The sequence below is a fragment of the Myotis nattereri genome (assembly GCF_964212035.1).
Source record: "Myotis nattereri genome assembly, chromosome: 11".
Taxonomy (NCBI): Eukaryota; Metazoa; Chordata; class Mammalia; order Chiroptera; family Vespertilionidae; genus Myotis; species Myotis nattereri.
The window spans coordinates 65157772-65182650 of NC_138086.1; the positions used below are offsets into that span (position 1 = coordinate 65157772).

Genomic DNA, 24879 nt, shown 5'->3' on the forward strand with positions numbered 1-24879 from the left:
ACAGGTAGCAGGCGGAATTGCATAAAATAAACCTATTTGTAATTTCTCCAAGCCTTCAGGGGGCACCACTGGGGTGACCAGGTTCTGAGTCAGCCTCCCTCAGGCTCCCCGGTAACTGAGGGGGGGGCTCCTGAAATCATTTTCCACTCCACAGCCACCAAATTACCGGCCACGTTACTCAAAGTTCCATGTATGGGAATAATACTCAGTTCAGTTTCCAAAACCTTTCCCCCTCCCTCCATTCCCCAGGAAAACATCAGAACCCGAGCTGGAGGATGCATGTCCAGGCCAGCTTCTGGCCTGCTCTGCTCCTACCAGCCGGCCTTGGCCTTGGGACACAGAGCTCACCCTGGGACTTGGTGTAGATCTCGCTCCCGTTGGTGACTCGGAATTCACCATCAGCGCTTTTCAATCCTGGCTGCATATTAGGAACATCGGGGGATTCTAAAGAAACTGTCGGATACCCAGGCCCTGCCCCCTGAAAGGCTGTTTTAATTGGTCTGGGGTAGAGCCTGGGCCTGGGCATTTTCAAAGTTCCTGAAAGACGTCTCTCTCAGCCCTCAGGGAGGCGTTCTTTCTTCTAAACAAGGGTGAGCAGTACCTCCATGGAATGATGTGAATCCTGTCAATGGCTGCCTTTCATTTTTATTTGTTTTTCCAGGAAACTCAGATATAATTCATGACTTAGTGCTGGGCCCTGGGGGGCCTATCAGCCTGGGTAGCTGCATGCTAATGGGCACCCGGGTCCATGCTGTCTACTTTCCTCACCTCGCTGCCTGCGGTTTTATTCTGCTTCCTTAACCTTTCACAACAAACAAACAAAAACACAAGTTGGTTAAATGTATGTGATTTTAGAATTCTAAAATATTTTATAATTGAGGTCGGTAAAATGAAAACGAGTAAATACATTAGTGCGTCAGCTAACCTTCATTATCCTCATCTATATTTAAAAACATCAATTTCTGTATGTATTTGTGAGGATCAAGCGGGAATACACACGTGAAAACGCTTGGCAAACTGTGCAGAGCAACATAATGTTTGTTATTTACATTCAAAAGAAAGGTGTGTGTGTGTGTGTGTGTGTGTGTGTGTGGTGTGTAAAGTAGCTGGTATGTCATCTTTGGGAGAAAAGCACTTAAGGCAGCGGTTCTCAACCTATGGGTCACACGACCCTTTCACAGGGGTCACCTAAGACCACTGGAAAACACATATATAATTACATATTGTTTTTGTGATTAATCACTATGCTTTAATTATGTTCAATTTCTAACAATGAAAATACATCCTGCATATCAGATATTTACATTACGATTCATAACAGTAGCAATATTACAGTTATGAAGTAGCAATGAAAATAATTTTATGGTTGGGGGTCACCACAACATGAGGAACTGTATTAAAGGGTCGTGGCATTAGGAAGGTTGAGAACCACTGACTTAAGGTCATGAATTACATCATCCTTGACCTACAGCATCTTAACGTCCAAAGAGTGAACAAACCAATCAGTCAGCTTGGGGCAGACATGTCATCGCCGAGGCTTGTGGGACTGGCGGTAACTCTTGACAAATGAATAGCTTTCAGATATTTCAAATTAATGTCCTTGGTTGGTTCAGCTAAAGGGCAATAAATGTAACTCATCAGGAGTTCTGGAAAAGAGGACAGTGATGGAAATGACAAGCACCGCTGACCGCTTGGGGGCAACTACACACACCTGAGACTCAGGACGTGGGGTTAGCACTAAACCCCGGTGACTTGCAGCTTGACCTCAAACAAAGAATCTCCCTTTTGCCAAATGGGGTGGCCCGCCAAGCCCAAGCCTGCTGGGAAAGCATGACGTAAGAGCCCTGAGACCACGTGTCACCGTTAGGAATAGTCCAACAGCAGCAATGTTGTTGTGACATGAGCAGATCTCCCAGGCAGCGGCGGCTGCTGAAAGACTAAACTAGAAAAAGTGCCCGTCAACCAGGCACCCTCCACCGCCCCCGGTTAGCCATGGCAAGGCTGCCCGATGGGTATCCACAAGCTTCGATCCATCGCTATCGCTGAGAGCATCTCCCAGCCTCTTCTCTGTGTTCCATTAGGGGTGTGGCGGACATCACCGAGCCATCGCCCGGTGCCTTGGAACAAATCATCATTTTGCCCTTTCACAGTCTTGACAAAACAGCATCCAGAGAAGTCCACCTTCTGCTCAGGGCTGCGGGAGGCCTGAGAGTGTGAGGGCGCCCCGCTTGCCTGCGCTTCCCTGAGAGCTGCTCTCCGATAGTGTATTAATGAGAACGACCCATGCAGAGTCTTCAGGCACATTTTCCTCCACGATGCAACCACCATCAGTACTATGCTTGCTTCTGTGAGACTTCACCTCCGTTCATCACACAGAACAATGATCAAAACCACCAGAGCGATTCAGACATGCGGCACTATGTACGGCTGAAGTGAGGCTGTCTTAATACTTGAATATGCTTTGGAGTATATTAAAAACACACATTTTAATATGTGGCAAGCACAGCTGCTTTAGATGAACACCACAGCCCCCTTTGTCAGAAAAACAATCCAGTGGAATTACTACAGGAGCACCTGCCTTGCCGGCCTCTGAGCTTGCAGTTTGAAACATTGTAGCAAATTTGAATGAGCAGTCTGAAAAAACATTCACAACCTCTGGCCCAGTGATTGTATATCTAAGACAGCGTTTCTCAACCTGTGGGTCACGACCCCTTTGGGGGTCAGATGACCCTTTCCCAGAGATCGCCTAAGACTATTGGAAAACACATATATAATTACATATTGTTTTTGTGATAAATCACTATGCTTTAATTATGTTCAATTTCTAACAATGAAAATACATCCTGCATATCAGATATTTATATAATGATTCATAACAATAGCAAAATTACAGTTATGAAGTAGCAACGAAAATAATTTTATGGTTGGGGGTCACCACAACATGAGGAACTGTACTAAAGGGTCGAGGCATGAGGAAGGTTGAGAACCACTTATGTAAGAAATTTTTCCAGTGGAGATATTCAGAAATTCGACAAAGCCTTATGTACAAAGAGCTCCATTGCTACATTATTTACAGCTGACAAAAATAAAAGTGTGTAACTTAATTGTCCAACAGAAAGGTGGGTAAGTAAAATTGTGCTAGGGTCACAAAGCAAAATATTATGTTGCTATTTAAATTACATTAATAAAGAGGTATGTGGTGTGGTGTGTTTTTTTAATGGGACAATGCTAACAACCCAATATTATGTGGGTAAAAACCATAATACAAAATTAAATGTCCTGTACGGAATGGCCTCGACTGTGTAAAAATGTATAGCAAAAACCACAAGGAAGTACAGCAAAGAACTGACAGGGAATAATCACTGGATGGGGTATTACCAATGATTTTAATTTTACCATACTTCTTGATATGTTTCAAAATAAGTACTGTTTTTTCTTTAAGAAAAAAATTAAAAACACACATTTTAATATGTGGCAAGCACAGCTGCTTTAGATGAACACCACAGCCCCCTTTGTCAGAAAAACAATCCAGTGGAATTACTACAGGAGCAATAGGCCAGGTGGCCTGGGGAAGAGGGTGGTATTTGTGTAATACTCCCCATCACCACTAGGGGAGCTCCTCTTAGTGGTGGTCTGAAGGAGGACAGCGGGTGCCACCTGTACGCCCACCACAGGGGTAAGGACCGTTCCCTGCTCAGACTCTGTATGTTCATGGCTGGAGAGAAGGAACATATTGCCAGGTAGCCCTCGCAAGAGGAGAAGGAAAAAAATGTTTGGAATTTGAAAACTAGCATCGCAGGACTATAAAACCGTAATATCATGGTACCCAGAAGAAAACTGAACATACGGAAGCCAACCTAACTCCATGACTGCCGGCATTTCTGACACCTCCCAGGAGCTTCTGATAACCCATCCACCTCAAAAGAGATCATCTGGGGCACGATACACCATGTGTATCTTCCAGTGTGCAGGCGGAAGCACTAGTATTTGGGCATCGCGTGGCGTTTGGAGGAGTGCGAAGGGGGTGGATTGTTGAGTAAGTTCAGACAGCCCCACATCTGGGACAGAACATAGACAACCAGGAAAAACATTAAGAGAACAAACAGCCTTTTCATTTTTCGAATTCCAAACCAGAGGTGAACGCATTGTTTTTATTTGGTATCAGAAGAACATACAGGTATGTATTCATTGCTGGTTGCCAGGGGGGAGTGTGCGTAGAGGACCCGTCAGCTCCTCTGTGCAATAAAGACAACAGACACGGGACTTACTGAGAGCAGTTAGCACACTCTGTTTTACATGAGTCCCTATGTTTCATTTTTGCATTTGGAGATGTAACACCATGACATTTGAGATAGTTTCCGTACAAGCCAGTATCACAGGGAACAAAACATTCTTGTTTAGAATAAATGGCCATTCTCTTGCCCTTTGATATACAAATGTGAATCACAAGCTGCCTTTTATCTGCTTGGAACATATTTCACATCGTTGAAGTCCATTCTATCGCTGCCATAAAACAGAGACCAGTCCATTTCGCCATCTTCCCTTGCAGAGGCGCATTCTGAGAACACACCCAGAGATCCCTTCCTGGTTCCGCCAAAGAACTAGTCACTTGGCATGATCTGAATTGAGGTTTGGGGTTTGGTTTTTGCTTGCCTCCCTCTTTTGAATCTTGACAAGCATTTTGACATTCATCCAGGCAGTTCCCACAAATCCAGCTGAACAACAGCAAAATCTAAGGCTGAGATGAGCTGATCTACCCGTTCACATATGGCCAGCACCCTCATTAGGAGAGTGTGCACACCAGGGTGAGGGCCGCCATCTGAAGGAGAAAACCCTGTTACAGCAAATGCTGTGCTCTGTGCAGAGGAAGATGCGAACAGCATTACATTGGCCTGAAGTGACTCTCCTGGCTTTGGGAAACTGAGTTCCCATGAGGATTCCCTTTTCCTGCTTCCCTTTCCCACTCTGGTCCCTCTTCCCTGACTCCTCCTACCCAACATTCCCCCAAGTGGATTACACAGGAACAAGATGCGGTTGTTTTTCCCATCATTTTGTGTTTCCCATCATGTGCTAAGACAACACTGCAAGCAGAATGGCGTGCCTTGTCAGAGGCAAAAGAAGAAATTTGCAAAAATGAGAAGAAAAGAAAGGAAAGGTCAGAGAATGGGTATGAAAAAGAGAGAGGGCTCTTAAATTAGGGGAGGAGAAAAATCTGGCTGGACAGTGGGCCCCAGAGCTGTCAAAATCCTACCCGAGCTCTACAAATAAAAATAGCAACCCCTTTTTAAAACTTTTTACAGCATATAAAATTGTATAAAAATATCATCAAAGCAAGAAAAAGGAAAATGTACTAGACTCTGCAGTTCTACCTCAAGCATCAGTTGCTGGGCAATACCTCTGGTCTTTACTAGAAAGCTATGTATTTGGGTGTGTGACTGTATTTCTGTGCCATCACATATACACCCAAAGACAAAGACACTGGTACACAAACCCCCAGCCCAAGACAGATCATGACAGAGAAGCAAAGACTACAATGACCTGCCATTCCAAAGCTATTGGGTTTTAATGGGCTTTATTTAAATGAGTTACCCTGCACCATGGCGTGAATGATAAATGCTTCTGCAGCAATCAGGAAGATTCATGGGCGAGGCTCAGGAATCCTGGCTGAAGCTAACAAAGCCAAGAGCCTCCACCACGGCACTGAGCCGCCTGCTACAGCCCCCAGATACCCCTGGAGATGTCAGGGTTCAATCCTAGAAGCCAGAGCAAATGTAAATTCATTTCAAATACATCTGCCAGTATTTTAACAAAACAACAATGGGTGAGGTGGGGGCAGGGGTTCAAATAATCAGGAATAAATAGTGAGTAAGGGGACTTTCATGAGTTTCAGTCTGGGTTCCCAGTGCATCCCACTCTTATTTAAGTAAAGACAAATGTTCTTCTGATGAAGCCGTTCTTGCTTATTGCAGACTTTCCCGGAGCATCCGGCTTGTACAAATGTCCAGTAAGATCATCCAGAGGACCACTCCCATTTGTCTGACTTCCCTGGACCCAAATTCACTTCTCCGGTGAACTCGGCCTCATGTCCTAGACGGCTGTTTCCATTCTAATTCTAGTGGCACCTCTGTGCCCATCAGTGCCTTTGATGAGAGGAAACCCTAACACCTGAAATGTGAACTTGGCGAGTAAAGTGTCTCTTGGTTCTCGAGGGATATTTCATAGCAATAGTGCTGTTCATTACAGCTTTTCCATTAAGTTCATTTTCTAAATGATAATGGGGCCTTTTCCTCATGGATCCGTGTTGATGAATTGCAAGTATGACTTTCCATTTATTCACACGTGAGACCCAATATAATATCCTTCGTGCAGCGTTATGTTCTTTAACGTCCAGTTCTGTTGTGATTCAGAGTTGCACCGACCATGGCACCGGCAGAGCAAAACTGGGCATGATTCACGCCCTCCCGCCACATGGCACCTATGGAATCTCTCTTTGCTCCAAGAGAGTCCATTTGGGGTTCTAAATGCTTCAGCTTGAATTTATAAATAAATCCACTGGATTGGTGTTATCACCCCTTTGGAAGAGCATTTTCAGAAGAATCTTGTTTTGTATTTGTTGTTGTTTTTCTTAAATCCAAAGGCCATAGAGAAATTTTTATCTTTTCATAAACTTGGCTCTGACAACGTTCCCCCAAATGACCTGCAATTTCCCAACCCTCATGAAAAGCTGCTGTGTTACTAGCTGTATCTGCATACACTTAGAGCACAAGCCTTTAGCAATATGCTTGGCATACGGAAGATGTCAACTAAGTCTCCAGGTAAATTTGGACTTAATTTGCACTCCCAGGTGGACAGTGGAATTCAGCTGGACGGTTCTCCATGTGCCCCCTGAAGGCGGGATGCCAGGCACCATGGTGAACCCACAGCGATTCCTGGTGGAATGTGTGGGGATCTTGGTATTAGAACGAAATTTCCAATTGAGAAAAAAAAAAGTTCCTGGATTCCCTAAATCCCTCTACATACATGGGCTTTAACCTCAGAATCTTCTCTGTCTCATTATGAGAAAAAGATTTTTGTGCTTTTTTTCTTTTGTTTTCCCCCATTTCCATGGGGAATGTTATCAAGTAATTCCTATCATGTAAGTCTCTGATCAAGGGTTAAGAATACAAGAAAATACATTATACAGGGCATCCCCCCAAAAATGTATACACGCCTTAACAGCTGATAGCTCAATTTTGAAAATGAAATATATTTTAATAAACATTGCCTTTATAATTATTCCAAGAGTGTGTATATATTTTTTAGGGAGACCCTATATATTCTATCTAGCTATCATCTATCTATCTATCTATCTATCTATCTATCTATCTATCATCTTTGTATCTATCATCTATGTATCTAAAGAAAGGTGATCCACAATAGAAGTGGCACTAAAAGACCAGTATCTTTATTCCTAAAATATGGGTCACAAAATTAGTCTCCATCCCTTTGCTGCTCTCTGTCTCACATCCTGTGACAACATTGCTCCTTATTTTCTACTTCCCACGTTTACTAAAGGCATGATTCCAAGTGGACACATAACATCATGGCTTTAATTCTGCAAAGGAAGTAAACAGGTACACTAGAGTATCCTTTGGCTCTGAGAGGATTAGGTATCATTTTATTGTTTAAGTATACCAGGTCCTTAATAGGATTCTGTCAGATGTTTTCAATGGCTTTTAAAAGCTCCAAGAATGAAATGGACAGCGGAAGAAAATCCATTTGAACTTAATGGGTTAGCAACGAGTCCCTTGTGCGCTACCATAAGCTGTTTGGTAGGGCTTGTAACCCAAGAAAGGTTGGTGTAAATAAAAGACGGAACAAAGACCTCCCTACGGTAGGTCATTATGCCACAGAAACATGCCACATCAACAGAACTTGAATGCAGAGCTGTTTGGTAAAATGGGGACCCAAACTCCATTTGTCACTTGTCCCCCAAGGACATGTAGAACTTGGTTTGTCAGCGGTGGGAATGTCCCTATGCTTTCCCCACGTACCAGTCAACTCTTAATTCCAGTGTGTGAGCCCTTGCTTTCGATGAGACAATGTAACACACAGTAAGATGCCGCAATCCGAGCGATGGAAGGATGTGTGTCCCGTATCACTGCTCAACTTGGAGGAAGGTGTTTCAAGAGAACCAACAGACCATAGAAAGTGAGCTAGAGTTTCAGAGAAGTTGTTAATCCAGTCAATACGAACTTGGAATCATTATTTTAATGTTTTATCCGCTCCAGTAGCAATTCCTTGCATAATAACACATTGTTTTATGTTTTCAAAAAAATAGATCATTCTGCATTTTTACTCAATGTCCTTTCAAAACAGTTTTTAAAAGAATTTATAAATAAAAGTTACATGGAGCTTTTATTTTCCCACACAGAGAGTTCCAAGCAGAGTTCTTTCTATACTGAATGAAATTCTGTTCCCATTCCCTTTTCAGCTAATGAATGACTTAAAGAAAATGAAGTATATTTTCATTCTATTGGTGCTAGAAAAAAAATGGCTATATTCCCATGTCTTTTTTTTAAATAGTGTTTAGTCTTTCTCATTAGAGTATAAAAGGGAAGCTGTAGGCTTTCTATTAGGACTGGCTGCAAAGCTCAGCGTACAAAAATATGGAATAGATTTGAGGTAAAAGGTCAGGTTCCAAGTCAAGTACTGGATGTATTCCATCCCTATACCAGACCAGAACACCTCTAAGACCACAGTTTGCAAACTGATGTCCCCCAGATTGAATGCAAGTCATAGGCACATTTTCTCTGACCGGCACAGTCTTTGTAAGTTTCTGAATTAGTTGCCAATATTTAAAATTTTGGAGAGGGTTCCTATAAAATCTTTATTTATCAAGACCCCCATTCCTGACCACTGGTGTGGCTCAGTGGTTGAGCATCGACCCATGAACCAAGAGGTCATTGGTTCAATTCCCAGTCAGGGCACATGCCCGGGTTGTGGGCTCAATCCCTGGTAAGGGGAATGCAGGAGACAGCCCATCGAAGTTTCTCTCTCATCAATGTTTCTATCTCTTTATCCCTCTCCCTCTAAAATCAATAACAACGTATTTTTAAAGGCCCCCCACTCCTACACATCACTGATCCCATAACTGACTAGCAGCTGTCCCCTTGAGACAGGACTCTTAACTCCTCCCTCTCCCTGGCTCTCTTTCCTGCCTCCCTAACACCAAGGCCCATTATGAATTGCCAGCTATCGCAATAACTCTGATAGCTATGGCTTGCTTTGCTATGGCCCTGGTTGAATTTGTGACCACCTTGTTTACTGTGGTCACTGTTGGGAAAGCAGGGGGAGACTCCGAAAAATGTGTGTGATTCCCAGGCAAAATATAAAACTGCCCGAAGAACCCTGTTCCAGTATCAGTGTGCCACAGGCGTGCAACAGGGTTCTTCGGGCCTTTCTGTGGGGAAGGTCTCAGCGAGGCAAAGGCGTTGCAGACCACAAACATAGACCCCCTATTTCGGTCTGAAGAAATGCCAACATCTTGCCTTAGTGAGAGGATTTTTAAATGTTTGTTTTTGTGCTTTTGTAAATGTAGGAATTAAATGCGCAATGGGGAACACCCTCGGGTTTAGCATAGAGCCCTCTCTTCCTATTATGAATCCCACTTGTTCACGCGGATCCACGTGACTCCCCTTGGGAGGGACTCGCATATTCCTTTGTGAACCACAACCACGTCTTCAGAATCAGTTTCATCCAAATCACACCACTTAGGCCCATAAAATTGCTTTCCCAGCATTCCACTGGGTCTCGTCTGACTTGCTTTCAGGGGGCTGTGTCTTGATTCTCTTTCCAGACTACCTCTTATTCTTGATCTGTGCTGTGAATCATCTCCTACTGGGTACCTCTAAAGGCTCACTAAAATGAACAGAATTCTCTGCCACATCTCCCTGCTACAAAGGCCCTCAGCACTTCCAGGAATAGACAGAAGAGCAATTAAGTCACAGCACAGATCTCCAAAAGAAGAGGACCCGCCAGTGGCCACAATGTCAGCAACCACTCAGCGATGACGCTACCCAGTGAAACACGGGGTGTCCACCTGAACAGCATGGTCATCAGCAGAAACATTCAGGTTCTTATGAACGAATACACAGGTAAATTAAGCATCAAAGAAAGATTGCTATAGGAAACATCTTTTTTTATAAAACAAAAAGAATCTCATAGCATATAGATGGACAGAAAAGCCTAAGAACAATTTTTTAAGTCTGCAGGGAACCTGGCGAAGAAAAGAATGTTCCTGGCTCTGGAAAGGGGCAACCAGAGGCTGGGCGGGAAGCCGGCCCGGTTGTCTCCACCATCGGCAGCCCATGCTAAAATCACGACGCGAAGTAACGGCATGGGCAGTAATAAAACGGCAACTGCTGTGTGTGTGGCCTCTTCAGGCCTTTCTCAGCATCTCCATGATGTCCACTGTCATCAGGCCAGACGGGTGCCTTGAAAGCCAGGGCATTAGCAAAGGATTCTGAGGAAGTCCCTTCATGTTTTGGTTCTGTTTGTGCAAAATCTCAAGTGGTTTTGTTTGCTGGGGTTTGGGGGATAAGGACCATCTCCCAGAGTTCTAAGGCCCCCAAGCCAGCTCCCAGCCAGTCATCTGGGAGGAGATGGCATGAGACAAGGCCAACTGTGGGGGGCTTGTTTTTGAAAGTTGCACGCCATCCCCAGCTTTGTGGAAGGAGGAGAAGGAGGAGAATGAAGAAGCTCAGCTAAAATGATGCAAGACATTGGCAGCCTCTCTTATTGTCTGGGAGGTGTTTTTTACTCTTCTGAATCTGAAAAAAAGAAAAAGAAAAAGAAGAGTGTCAATGCTGCCTTTCCCCCCCTTCTCCACCCACCAGGTCTGAAGAGAAGAAAATCTGAGGGGCAAAAAGGAGGGGGGCCATCAACTAAACATTTCAAGGCTAGTCGTGGCTGTCTCCTTTGTAGCATAATCGCTCTATTCATAAAGGGAAAATCTCAGTGGAGAATTGTAAACACAGATCACGTTTGAAACCTTACCAATCACTTGAAACTAGATCACCAAACATTTGGCTTGTGCAATATGGATATTAAGACACCTGATTTTGCCATCAAGATGACAGTGATGGCCAACTCTAGTCCATCTGCTTCAGAGGTCAGATTCATCTAATGTCAACAATTTCAATGCCAAAAGCAATGCCCCTCTATCACAGGGATGGGGAACGCTTGGCCCTGGGGCTATATAAGGCCCACAAAATCATTTGGTCTGGCCCTGCCAAGACATTAGGGGTGAGTTAATTAAATGTTTGACCAAATAGAGTGGGCTAATTTTTAAGTTGATAATTTTGTATGGCCTGCAAATGATGTTAAAAATATCCAAATGGCCCTTGGCAAAAAAAGGTTCTCCACCCATGCTCTATCAGAATTTTTGCCTCACCCTCAGAAGTTTCCCAAAATATTTAAAGCAAGATGTTAAATTCATTGTGCAGATGGGTAAATCCCCTGAATTCTCCACTGGACCCAGAGTGAGGTAGGAGAGGAAGAAGACACAGATGAGAGAGGACCAAGTGAATGGGAATAGACAATATTGGATTTTTCTCACTGGCCTACTCTTTAACACGTAACCTCAATGAACTTAGGACAGAATTTTATAAAAGCAGGCAAACAAACAAGAACCACTATGTTATTGCTTCCCATGTGTGCTGCATGCTCTGCACATCCTCATGTCTCAGAGTTAGGAGGGTTTCCTCCAGTGCAGGGCTCCAAAGGGATGGGGGACTTCAAGAAGAATAATACCATCATCTACAGAGATGTTAGGAGTCCTTAGAGGACAAGGAAAGTTTCCTGCTCAGAGTTAAAGTGTAAGATACTCTCCTAAATAAGACTTAGTCTAAGTCAGGGAGCAAACTCGTTGAGGGACAGGACAACCCTTCCTGATCTATTAATTATGGTGGAGTCTCAATTTTCCTGGGGCCATTGAGCCAGGCCTCTTTCTCCATTCTGGTGTATGTTTACCCTCCATTAGCTCCTTCACCCATCTGGGAGAAATAACGGAAAAAAGAAAAACTTCCAACCAATCACTGCACTCTGACACTAGCATTACCAGTGAGGGAAATTGCCCGTCTCATCGCTGGATCTTGTCGGAGAGGGAAAAGGGAAACACAAGCTGAAATCAAGGGTTAGAGAATTTCCACTGTGTCTGCTTTTCTTTGCAAAGCTTGGTCCACATCGGATCTGCCAGATGGGACTCCTCGGTTCTCTGGCCCTGTCAGCAGTTTGAGGTCATATGTAATAAGACTCCTTTTAGATGGTCATCATAGTACTAACCATCTTAGGAGATGTCCCAAGGCCCTCGAATGTAAAACCCAATTTTGCTATGATGACATAAGGCTAGTTTAATTTTTAAATAAATGACCAATTGGATGAAAGGAAACCAGGGGCAGATACCTGGAGATGGCTGACCTGGACCACTGTTACACCCAAGGCATCTCAAGTATCCAATAAGGAAAGAGTGTCTCCTTCATGTAGTCTGGGTTAGTAGAGACCCACTGTCTAGACTGTTGGGTCCCAGAGATGGAAAGAGGGCCATCTGGGTGTTAATGGCCACTAGGAGAAGATGATCCTCCTTTTCTAGTCATTGCTTATGAGAGAGGTGGTGGAGTGGCTGCTATGGATCTTCACCCTCCCTCCTCCACCTCCAGGGATGGAGGGAAAGAGTTGGTCAAGAAGCAGGGGGAAGGAGGAAGTAAAGGAAGCTTGTATATTTGAGCTGTGTCTGTGTTCACTGTCATGAAGTACAACCAACAGTGAAAGAGCAAGAGGCAGATATTTCATAGCTGAGACTGTGGCCTGAGTGACCATCCCTAGTTTTCCCAAACACATGCATTCTCTACCGCAGCGGTTCTCAACCTGTGGGTCGCGACCCCTTTGGGGGTTGAACGACCCTTTCAGGGGGATTGCCTAAGACCATCGGAAAACACATATATAATTACATATTGTTTTTGTGATTAATCACTATGCTTTAATTATGTTCAATTTGTAACAATGAAATTGGGGGTCACCACAATATGAGGAACTGTATTAAAGGGTCGCAGCATTAGGAAGGTTGAGAACCACTGCTCTAAAGTAACTTTTGTTTATGAATCTCTTACTTACTCCAAGGAAACTAGTGTCATAGCTATCTGCAGGGAGAAGTTCCAACCAGACTCCTTGACTAGGCAAGAAATATCTTATTTATCTTTATAACTCTTCTTACATGTAGTGCAATGCCTGACACATAGCAGATGCTCAACAAATATTTTTTAATTGAAAGGAAGTAAATTAAATAAGCATGAGGCAGATGGGACAGATATAGGCATAATGATGAGTAGGGAGTTGCTCTCCATTCTTTTTCTCATGTTGACTTTTATTACATTAAAAAGAAAATCATAAGTACACTGACTTTTATTTTATTCAATTGCAAAGCATGATATGTCAAAAATTTATATTTCCTATAAAGAAATAGCCTCACTGCCAGTGGCTTTGTGTGGGATAAATCTCCTGGAGAAGGTGCACCTGCTATGCAGACAGCTGTGACAGGGTTTGTAAATCACATCTGCCCCTCTCCTTACTCCACAACTCTTCTCCTGAACTTCAAATGTCCTACACTTGCTTTGTTATATTTTGGTTTTGTGTATTTGTTTTCAATTTAAACTAAAATTGCAGAAGCATTTTAAACTCAAGTTGAGTGAGACTACAATGCATATGAAAATGAGGATCTTAAGACAATGTATAAGAAGCCACTCTGTGTTTAACTGAGCTACATGACTACTAGTATTTTTGTTATCACTGCTTTGAATTCCATTAACTATAAATATATGTTGCTTTTTGGAAGCCACAAAAAGTAGTTCAACTCACCCACTTTTTTAAGAGTGATTGAAGAGCCAAAATGGAAAGTATTTTCACCCAACATGAAATAATTCAGGAAAGGATCTAAGCAAGGTCAATTCCCTTTCCCTCCCCTTGACAAGACTTCTGACATCTCACAAAGGGGCAGCCACCGGGGCTCTGAAGCTTCAAGTGTGTGGTTGTATAAATTCACCGAAATGTATCTACTCTGAGGGCCTGAGTAGTGAAGAATGTTTCAGCAACTTGATTTAGAGAAATGGGAGATGGAGATTTACAACAACGTGGCCCTGTTGGTTTCACCCCTCCGTCCTCCTGCCGCAGGGAAGTGGAGATGCTGACCTAAACCATTTGATTTAAAGATCATTGTCTTAAGAAGCATCAATTTCAAGTTAACATGACTTGACTCTTAAAATGTGTTTACAGGTCACCATGTTTATTTCTAGATCACAAGTTGAGCATCTATGAGGTGGCCTCATAAGAATCTGGCACTGGACTTTAAAATTCTGTAAACACTTCTCATTTTTCTTGGGTTTGATTTTTTTTAAAGCCTAACTATTACCCAGACTCAAAGAAGTAAGCTGATTTGGCTGAGTCCCAGAAACTACCACAGCTGCCTCCCTGTAAAGTCAACTTTCTACAAAAACAACAAAGTGATATGGTAAGCTACAGAAAGAACGGTAAAAGCTAAAAGAAAAAAAAAAAAGAATAAAATTGGGGAAGAATAGCCCAGCTGCTGTGGCTCAGTGGTTGAGCATCAACCTATGAACCAGGAGGTCAGGGTTCAATTCCCAGTCAGGGCACATGCCCAAGTTGTAGGCTCCATCCCCAGTAGGGGGCGTGAAGGAGGCAGCGATCAATGAGTCTCATCATTGATGTTTCTATCTCTCTTCCTTGTCCTTCCTCTCTGAAATCAATAAAAAGATATTTAAAAACAAAACAAAACTGAAGAAAAATAAATGTGGTAAGACCAGCTCCATTTTTAAACGTCTAATAGAATTTCCATGGGGCTTATATGTGGGCCCTGGTTTTGTTTTGTTTTTAATGATGAGGAAATACTATACAAAACAAATAAACATTATTTTAGAAATAGTTGTTAGAATTTAGCCAGGCATAAATTTCAGTATTCTAGGTCATAAGTATTAAACACCTATTTTAAATGGCTATAACCAAATACCCAAAAGTATGAATGCATGCTTACTCCTTGCCCTAATCGATAGAGGATATGATTATAGATAGTAAGATTATTCTAAATTAATTTCATTGCATATAATATCAATGCTATAGCCCTACTAGGATGGATGGATGGATGGATGGATGGATGGATGGATGGATAGATGATAGATAGATAGATAGATAGACAGACAGATTTGTGAGAATATAATTTCCTGAAACCTGCCTATGCTATCACCTTCTAAAATGTACCCATTTGATCCAAACATACAGAATAAGAACAGTACAAAGGATGGTAATTATTAAGTCCAATCCTGTGTTCTTTCTTTGTCTTTCCTTTGACCTACACATGCATGCCATCACTGAGAATAATGATGATGTCAAACTTTTATTCTCTAATTTGTCTGCCTTCTCTCTTCCTTTACACAGCATGGGCTTTCTGTCCACACTTAAAATATGTGAATACCCAGAAATTTCACTTCTGGGTGTTTATATGAGGAAACCCAAAACACTAAATTGAAAAGACATATATATCCATATGTTCATTGCATCATTATTTACAATAGCCAAGATATGGAAGCAACCAATCAGTAGATGAATGGATTAAGAAGAAGTAGTGTATATAAATAATGGAATATGAGGCAGCCATAAAAAGGAATGAAATCTTTATCTGTAACAACATGGATGAACCTCGATGGTATTTTGTTAAGTGGACTAAGTCAGACAGAGAAAGACAAATGCCAGACGATTTCACTTATACGTACGTGGAATCTAAAACAAAATAAACACGCAGAACAGAAACAGATTCAGAGATACAGAGAACATTTTGACGGTAGCCAGATGGGAGGGGTTTGAGGTGTGGGTGAAAAAGGTGAAGGGATTAAGAAGTACAAGTTGGCAGTCACGGAAGAGTCATGGGGATGTAAAATACAGCAGAGGAAACATCATCATTAAAACTGTGATAACTACGTATGGTGTCAGGTGGGCACTAGATTTCTCAGGGCGATCATATCATAAGTTATATAAATGTCTAATCACTGGGCTGCACACATGAAACTAATATAATATTGTACATCAAATATAATTGAAAAATAAAAATATTTATTCTTAAAAATCTGTGAATAACTGTCTCTGCTCTTCAGTGCCCCCACTGCCCAAGGTATTTTACTGCTACCATTCTCTGCATGGAACACCTGGCGCTTTAACTCCTAAGGAAACAATTACAGCACTCAACTTTCCAGTTGCCCAAGGCCTGGCCCATTCTTAAGAGGTATGAAAAGTCAGGCACCAGCAGCTCCCACCCCTCCTCTGGCTGAGCAGTCTGCACACAGAGCTCTGTTTCTGATCAGTTTCTGGACCAGGGGTGGGCAAACTTTTTGACTTGAGGGCCACAATGGGTTCTTAAACTGGACCGGAGGGCCGGAACAAAAGCATGGATGGAGTGTTTGTGTGAACTAATATAAATTCAAAGTAAACATCATTACATAAAAGGGTACGGTCTTTTTTTTCAATAGTTTTATTCATTTCAAAGGGGCCGGATCCGGCCCGCGGGCCGTAGTTTGCCCACGGCTGCTCTGGACCTCCTATGTGGGGAGCCCCATGAAGCCAGAGACCAGAAACTCTAAGGAAGTCCTTCCGAGGAAGTTAAGTGAGGCTGGGATTCTAGACCTGAGACATTCTGACTGCTCTCTTCATGGTTTCTTCAATTTTATTAGTTCAGGAAAGGCAATAAAAGATTCAAAATGAATGAAATAAAAAAACAACACCTTTTTCTCGTGTTTCTCACTGTGGCTCCAGGGTATAGAATAAAAATAGTGCATATTGTAGAGGGCTAATACTTATAAAACACAGCTGTCATCACTTGGAGACCAGGCTGCCCTGGGGTGGAGAATGCTAAGGATAAATACAGCGGGGAAGCTTCATTTCCCACTTGATATTGCATTTTTAACAGCTCTACTGGTATGGGGGTGTCTGGAAGAGAAATGGCATTAACAATAGAGACGTCGATGGCTCCTGGCTCTGCCACAAATTTATCTCAAGGGCAGCTGTTATTTTAAAGATTTTTCATAATGTTCATAGAGTATCTTTCGGTAAATGTATTGCTACTTGCGTTTCTCCAATCCCTTGCATAGAATCTGACAAAAATATGGTTTTTCTAGGGAGAAAACAGATAAATACTTATTACATGAATACTAAGAAGTTATTTTTTAGTCCTGAACATCAGTATTAAGAGAAAAAAAAATCACATTTTCCCCAGTAGTTCCAAACTGCAATCCTCTCTGTCAAACTGGTTCCTTTAAAAATACAATTGCACATTAAGAGTGTAACAAAATGTCTAGAAGATAGAGTGAACCACTGAAAGCTATATACCAGTAATTGCAATGGAAATTGTTTTAAAAGATTAATTTTGTCATTAAGAAAGAGCACATAATATACTTTTATTTGACATTTCTACTATGTAGGTTTTTGATAAGAGACTGGATTCTAAAAAGCTCTGTTAAACAAATTGACTTTAGAAGTTTTATTTCGTACTAAAGGCCCAGCGCATGAAATCGTGCATGGGTAGGGTCCCTAGGCCTAGCCTGCAATCAGGGCCATCTTCCTCCGCTCGCCAGTCCCCACCACCACCCAACCTGGTTCCCCGTGGTTCCCCATTCACCATGATCAGAGCCTGCGGCTGGGGGGGGAGGGACCAAGAGGTCTGCCTTCCACCCACTCACCAGTCCCCATTCCTGCCCCACCGCCACCCACCCCTGTTCCTGGTTTGCCATCTGGTGATCCATCGGAGCCTATGGGTTGGGGGGAGGGACCGAGAGGTGGTCAATGCACCTCATAGCAACTGGTCGATCGGTCGTTCTGGTCATTATGCCGTTATGGTCGCTGGCCTTTTCTTATATAGGATAACACAATTTAATTTTTAAAAATTCATCAACCTTACATCATATAATATATTTAGAAACACATGTATATTATATATGTGTGTGTTTGTGTATATACATGTGTGTATGTATGTACATATATGTACATATCTCATACACACACACTTGAAGCTGCTGTTTTGATACAACAAATGTGGTATCAGTAACACAAAAATGTACAGGAGGATAATAGCAGTTGCATGTCACCTTGTTCCTTTGTAATCCACCAAGAGGATATCTATTTTATGCCTTCGTTGAAAAGCACTGTACCTAAAACTATATAAAAGAAGCATTGGTTTGAAACAGATGTTTGTAACCAAAAGGTGTTTCTAGCTGTCCTGATCCACTGGGAGTTACCAACCCTAGAACCATGTGTAAGTAACAGGGTTTGTACTTCCAGTTCTCTCAAGAGTTCAAGTCCATAGAAAAAAAGGAATGAGGAGATTTTTTTAAATTCACCCCCATTTGACCACTTCCCATCCACATATGATGGGTTGGTTAATAGCTTCCCCCCATATCTATCTCCCAAAAGCCATTATATTGGGTTTCAGCATTGCTGCACTCACAGTAACTCCTATTGTTGGGTCAACCAGCAGCACAGCTTCTAAGGTTATCTAGAAAATGACACTGAAGCATATCAACCAAAAATTTTAAGCAGCAAGACCTTTTAGGATCTAATGCAGTGGTTCTCAACCTTGGCTGCACATTAGAATCAACTGGGAATCTTTTTAAAATCCTGTTTTCTGGGCCTCATCCTCCGGAAATTCTGTTTCTTTGCTACTAATGTGGCCTCACCCCATAACAAAGAAACAGAATTTCCAGAGGATGAGGCCCAGAAATCAGGATTTTAAAAAGATTCCCAGGTGTTCTAATGTGCAGCCAAGGTTGAGAACCACTAGTTTAGACACTTGGGCTTTCATGCTACTTGAGAAAATAAAGATGTAAAATGTTTGAAAAAGAATTATTTTACAGCTCTTCTTGCTAAGCCACAGTATTGTTAATGCATTGTTAAAGCTCCGTATGAATTTGTTAAGTACATAGGTCACCGGATTTTTCATGGACAAATGGCTAAGGGAAATACGATATAAATCAGAATATGTGTGCTTATGATGACTTGGGACCCGGGGCACTCCAGATGTTTGGCTCCTATGCACTCCTAGAGAATAACCCAAAAGGATGCTGGATTCTTGTGTGGAGGCAATTCCTTCGTTAAACAAATAGGCCTTGCCCTAACCGGTTTGGCTCAGTGGATAGAGCGTCAGCCTGGGGACTCAAGGGTCCCAGGTTCGATTCCGGTCAAGGGCATGTACCTTGGTTGCGGGCATATCCCCAGTAGGGAGTGTGCAGGAGGCAGCTGATCGATGTTTCTCTCTCATCGATGTTTCTAACTCTCTATCCCTCTCCCTTCCTCTCTGTAAAAAAATCAATAAAATATATTTACAAAACAAACAAACGAATAGGCCTATTTTTGTCAATACACAGAAGGCTATAATAAGGTATCTTCCCAGGACTAAGAAATAATGTAATCCTCCGAGAGGGAAACAAGTAAAACACTCACAGAATGGGATTAACTATCTGTAGAAACTACCGGAAGGCATCAGTGTTGATGTTGGCAGCATGATGAATGGAGAGACGTACTGTAAATCAATCATTGCTAAAATCAGTTAAGCACTGATGTTTCACAGATTTTTTTAAAGTTAGAAATTATTCAAGATCATTTTTATAGTAGCTCTGTCTTGGGTGTGAGAGGAAAGTACAGGGTAGTCCCAGTGTTCACCATCCTTGGCCTATTTTACCCACCAAGCTCATGGTCTGGGCATAAGCTGTGTATGTGGTGGGGGTGAAGGAAGAAAGACATAGTTTGAAATCATCTGCCTTAAAAACAAGTAAGTCTTCTCAAGATTAAAGTCCAGAAATGCAATCAAAGATGACTAAAAAAGTGAACAAGACTGATAATCTACTCCAAAATATCAACGAATCTCATGGCTGAAATTGTGGTCAAAAAGGAGACCAGAAAAAGAGGTGCCACGAAGGAACCTGCACTCAGGATATAGGGCATGCAAGATGGTCCCCATCCATCCTTCCTGGCAGGTCTATCCCAATGGTGGAGACAGATGTATCAAGGTATTCTACCTTGAAGTAGCAAATTCATCAACTAATGCCTCTTATATTCTCAGCTTGACAAGCAACCTTCTGATAGGATTTGACTTCTCAGGTAGGTTTTCCTTCAGGAGAAAGAAACCACTGCCTGGCCAGTTGGCATGAGCATTAGAGTGTACATGGCCACATTGTACATCAGTGAACGGGCAGTCACTGCCAAGGATTGGTCATAAGTGTTCCTTTTTGTGTCAGCAAGTCTTCTGCAACATAATCAACTCTCCATTTACTATCAATGTGGAATTCTTCTGTCTGCCAATGTGTAGAGCTCTACTTTCTAATCAGAACTCTCTATATTATCACATATATTTTGAGTGCTCCCAGATGAAGGAATTTCATGTTTCCCAGACAAGACAGTTCTTACATGCAGAACAAAATGAAAAATCACAAAGTATAATTCACTTCAAAATTCCTGTCAAGAATCCTCTAGATTCCATAACTTTGTCTATACTGTCTTATGTATACCTTATGCAACATAAATTGGAGAATAAGTTTGAACAAAGATGGCCATGAAGACCATTGTCCTCTAAGATTTTGTGAACCCAATAGGTCTGACTAAAATCATATTGACAATTGCTTACAAACAAATAAATATTTCAAAATTTGGGGGAAATGTTAAATGAATAAAGAATGCCCTGTAACAACCCCATGTCCATATGGGATTGATTAAAATATAAGTGTGCTGAAGATGAATGGATGTGTTCAACTGTTTCTATGGTTCTGCATGGACCAGTACACAGTCAACATCAGCTACAAGTGAAAACAAGAAGCCCTGTGAGAAAAAATAGCATTGATTGGAACAACACAGTGATAAAAGCAGACAGCAACTACAAGCCAAGGTTTTCATGGGTTTGAAATAAGGCAATTCTTTATTCTGGTGTTTAAGGACAGCCTGATGCCACTGTCCTGAGTAGAATGGAGGGAAATATTGGGAAGAAAGAATGAGGTAGGTGTGATTCCCTAAGATGAGGATACTGGTATACAGGTGTCTATGTAGATACAGAAATTGATGGTGGCCTCAACAAATGCGTGCCTCCTGAATAATGGTAAATGTGCATCTGTTATTTCTCAAGTCTCCGGATGTGAGCCTAAGTTAGGACGAGTCTCTGTTGTACAGATAGACATGTGTCTCAGTTCTCCCTGCGCTCTGCTGCTTGACTGTTTCCCCCTGGATTTGCGGAGCAGGGAATGCCTCCCGGTCTATACAGGCCCCATCTATCTCTCACCACTGACTCCACATCAGAGCAAGTCATGATGCCCTGCCCCTGAGGCAAAGGACAAAAATGTCTCAAGTTTAGTTAAAAATGACATTATTTTTTACAACCCAAGTGTAAAGGTTCAGACTATATCCTGCCACTGTTTTTTTAATTAATAACTTGCTACATCATTATATAGAACAAAAGACATCTAAAAAAAAAATCCCAAGTCATTCATTCCATTTATTCATTACATTTCAAACCAACTTGATAGGGAACCAGCTGGAAGGAAAACAGGAAAAACATATTCATTTTTTTCGGTGACTCTTGTGAGCCCTGTAGCAAGTCAAGGTCATGAGATGTCAGTCTTGTGAAGGATTAAATCACAGGCAAAACCCTCTCATGTACACAACAAACTTTTAAATCACAATTAGTTGCTCTACACAAACTAACAAGAATGTTGGCTCTACTGCCTCTTCTATTTCTCCTGTGCTGAGACCTTAAAGAGGAGAACATCAGCAACTTAAGAAATAGAAAGAGTGGCTACAAGGAATGCCATTTCCTCAATGAGGTAATGAGCTGATCAACTTGTATCCTGACAGACACAGTGAAGTAGAAAGCTGAGCGATTATTACATGAATATAATCTACAAGTGTAAAACCTTCTCCCCACATGTAAGCTTTGTTTTGTTTTGTTTTCTCTCCATATGGTTTTTTTAATTTGGCTTTTAATTTGCATTTCCCTGATGGTTTCAATGATCTTTTAATGTGCTTGCTTGCTAGCTGTTTGTTTAAATCTCTTGCATGTTTTTACTTGAGCTGTTTCCTTTTTATTGAATATTGAGATTGACTTGTATCCTGAACATAAGAAGGAATCAAATATTCTTTTGAAATTATTCTCCCTCACTCTGTGGACTGTCTTTTCATTCTCCTAATGATGCTTTTGAAGTTGTGAGAAGTCTGTAATTTTGACAAAGCATAATTTATCAATTTGTTCTTTTATGGTTTGTACTTTTGCTGTCCTGCATAGGAAATCTTTGCCTAACCCGAGACCACAGAGAGTTTCTCTGGTGTTCCTAACTAGAAGTTTTATAGTTTCACATTTTAAATTTAGGTGTATGGTCCATTTTATGATCAATTTCAGTTAATAATCTATTTCATTAATTAATGTTTAAGTATTAATTAATGTTTGTATCTGATAAGTAGAGATAGTTCGTCATTTTGTGAATGGATATCTAGCTGTTTCATTAGGGTTCATTGATGACTTTCTCCATGGAATGTCCTTTGTCAAAAATAAGATGTCCATAAACATGTGGATCTATTTCTGGACTCTCCATGGATCCATTTGTCTATCTCGATGCTAGTACCATACTGCCTTGATTACTATAGCTGTATCAGTCTTGAAATCAGGCCAACTTTTCCCTTCTTTTTTGCAAGTTGCTTTGTCTATTGTGGGTGTTTTGCATTTTCATATAAATTTTAGAATTAGCTTGTCAATTTCTACCAAAAAAAAGTTTGCTAGGATTTTAATTAGGATTACATGAAATCTATAGATCAATTTAAAGAGAATTTAATCAATCTTTTAAGAGTCACAAGCAGTGGCTATCACATATCTCTATTAATGTAGTCAAGTAAAGTTAAGGGCAAGTCCATAGTTAAGGACAACTACAAAAATTATGACAGGTCCAAGAAGCTAGGCTGTTTCAAATATGACTAAAACCCACTAAAAAAGATTCATCCATGTGGTACCCCACAAGTCTCTCAATGACACTGTAAAAGTTTAGGCCCTGAGAGAATCTTGGCTCAGAAGCCCAGATATTTATTTCTAAGAGTAAGCAAGGTATTTTCAAAAAGACATCCATTCTTTTTTTTTTAATTGAATATAGTGGGGTAGCATTGGTTAATCAAACCATACAGGCTCTAAGTGTACAACTCTATAACATCAACTGCACACTGCAATGTGCACTCACCATCCAAAGTCAAGTCTCCTCCCATCACCACTTATCCCCCCTGTACCCTCTTCTACTTCCCCGTACCTTCCTTTCCCTCTGGCAATCACCATACTATCATCTATGTCTATGAGTTGTTGTTGGTGTGTTGTTTTTTTTGCTTAATCCCTTAACCTTTTGCACTAGCCCACAACCCTCCTCCCCTCTGACAATCTGTTCTCTGTATCTATGAGTTTGTTTCTATTTTGTTTGATAGTTTACTTTGTTCATTTGATTCCGCATGTTAAGTGAAATCATATAGTACTTGTCTTTCTCTGACTGGCTTATTTCATAATACTCTCCAGGTCTATCCATCCTATCACAAAATATAAGATTCCCTTCTTTTTATGGCCTACTAATATTCCATTGTGTATATGTACCACAGCTTTTTTTCCCACTCATCTACTGATGGGCATTTGGGATGCTTCCAAATCTTGGGCTCTTGTAAATAACGCTGCAATGAACATAGGGTGCATATATTCTTTTCAATTGGTGTTTCCGTTTTCTTCAGATATATCTCCAGAAGTTGAATTGCATGGTCATAAGGCAATTCCACTTTTAATTTTTTAAGGAAACCCTGTACTGTTTTCCATAGTGGCTGCACCAGTCAGCATTTCCACAAACAGTGCACGAGGGTTCCCTTTACTCCACATCCTCACCAACACTTGCATCTGCTGATTATTGATGGTAGCCATTCTGACAGGTGTGAGTTGATATCTCATCCTTGTTTTAATTTGCTTCTCTCTGATGATTAGTGACTTTGAGCATCTTTTCACATGATTATTGGCCTTCTATATGTCCTCTTTGGAGAAGTATCTACTCAGTCCTCTGTCCATTTTTTTCATTGGATTGCTTGTTTTCTTCATGTTGTGTTGTAGAAGTTCTTTATATATTTTGGAAATTAACCCCTTATCAGATGTATAATTCATTCTTTGAAGTTAGTTAGAAAATTAGTGGGGCAGGGCACTAAATAGTACCTCAGGAGCCTGACAGAGATAATATACAACTGCAATGTGTTCATTATGCCAGGATGTAATTTACTCTTATGGCACACGCGCCTTCCCTCTTTGCCTGCCTCAGCTCATTGGAGTTTGGGAACAACCAACTCTGCTTCACTTTCCATTCAGTTTCTTTCTAAAGGCATACAATGTTAAAACTTCAAAACCCCAGCGGGTTTGATCACACTGGGCACTAATATGCCCTCTCAAAAGTATTTAAAATAATTATACATGTTGGGGGAAGGGGGCAATTTGGTTAAAAGGGGCACAGGTGAAATAAAAGAACTTAATGAAGATAATAAAATTCAATCCCAATGCCCACATGACAACATAATAACAGATATTTGTAGCACAATACAAAAATTAACAAAATTCCAGACTCCACCTTAAAGATTTGAACCTTGATTTATTTGGGGCCTTATGCTGTAGGAACTCGGATGGGCGAAGTTGCTGGGTCAGGGTTTCCAGGCAATGTGTTTAGGGCTAACACATTTTCTGGTTTGTGTGACCTTGACTTGGCAAATGATATCTGGCAAAAACCTTTAGTATTTGAACAAACTTTACCCCTG

General features: G+C 41.4%; 1 protein-coding gene across 5 annotated transcripts in view; it reads right to left on the reverse strand.

Moving 5' to 3' along the window:
- PDE1C (phosphodiesterase 1C) overlaps nucleotides 1–24879 on the reverse strand; it is a gene marked incomplete at both ends in the record, with an annotated part of 336640 nt that overhangs the window by 21297 nt on the left and 290464 nt on the right. Inside the window, one exon of one of the 5 annotated variants that reach the window (XM_081102037.1) lies at nucleotides 8238–10811. The exons of the other annotated variants lie outside the window; for them this stretch is intronic. Within the exon in view, the coding sequence (XP_080958163.1) occupies nucleotides 10798–10811 (14 nt within the window). Of the gene's footprint in view, nucleotides 1–8237; nucleotides 10812–24879 lie in introns of those variants that run through there. 5 annotated transcript variants of the gene reach the window in all.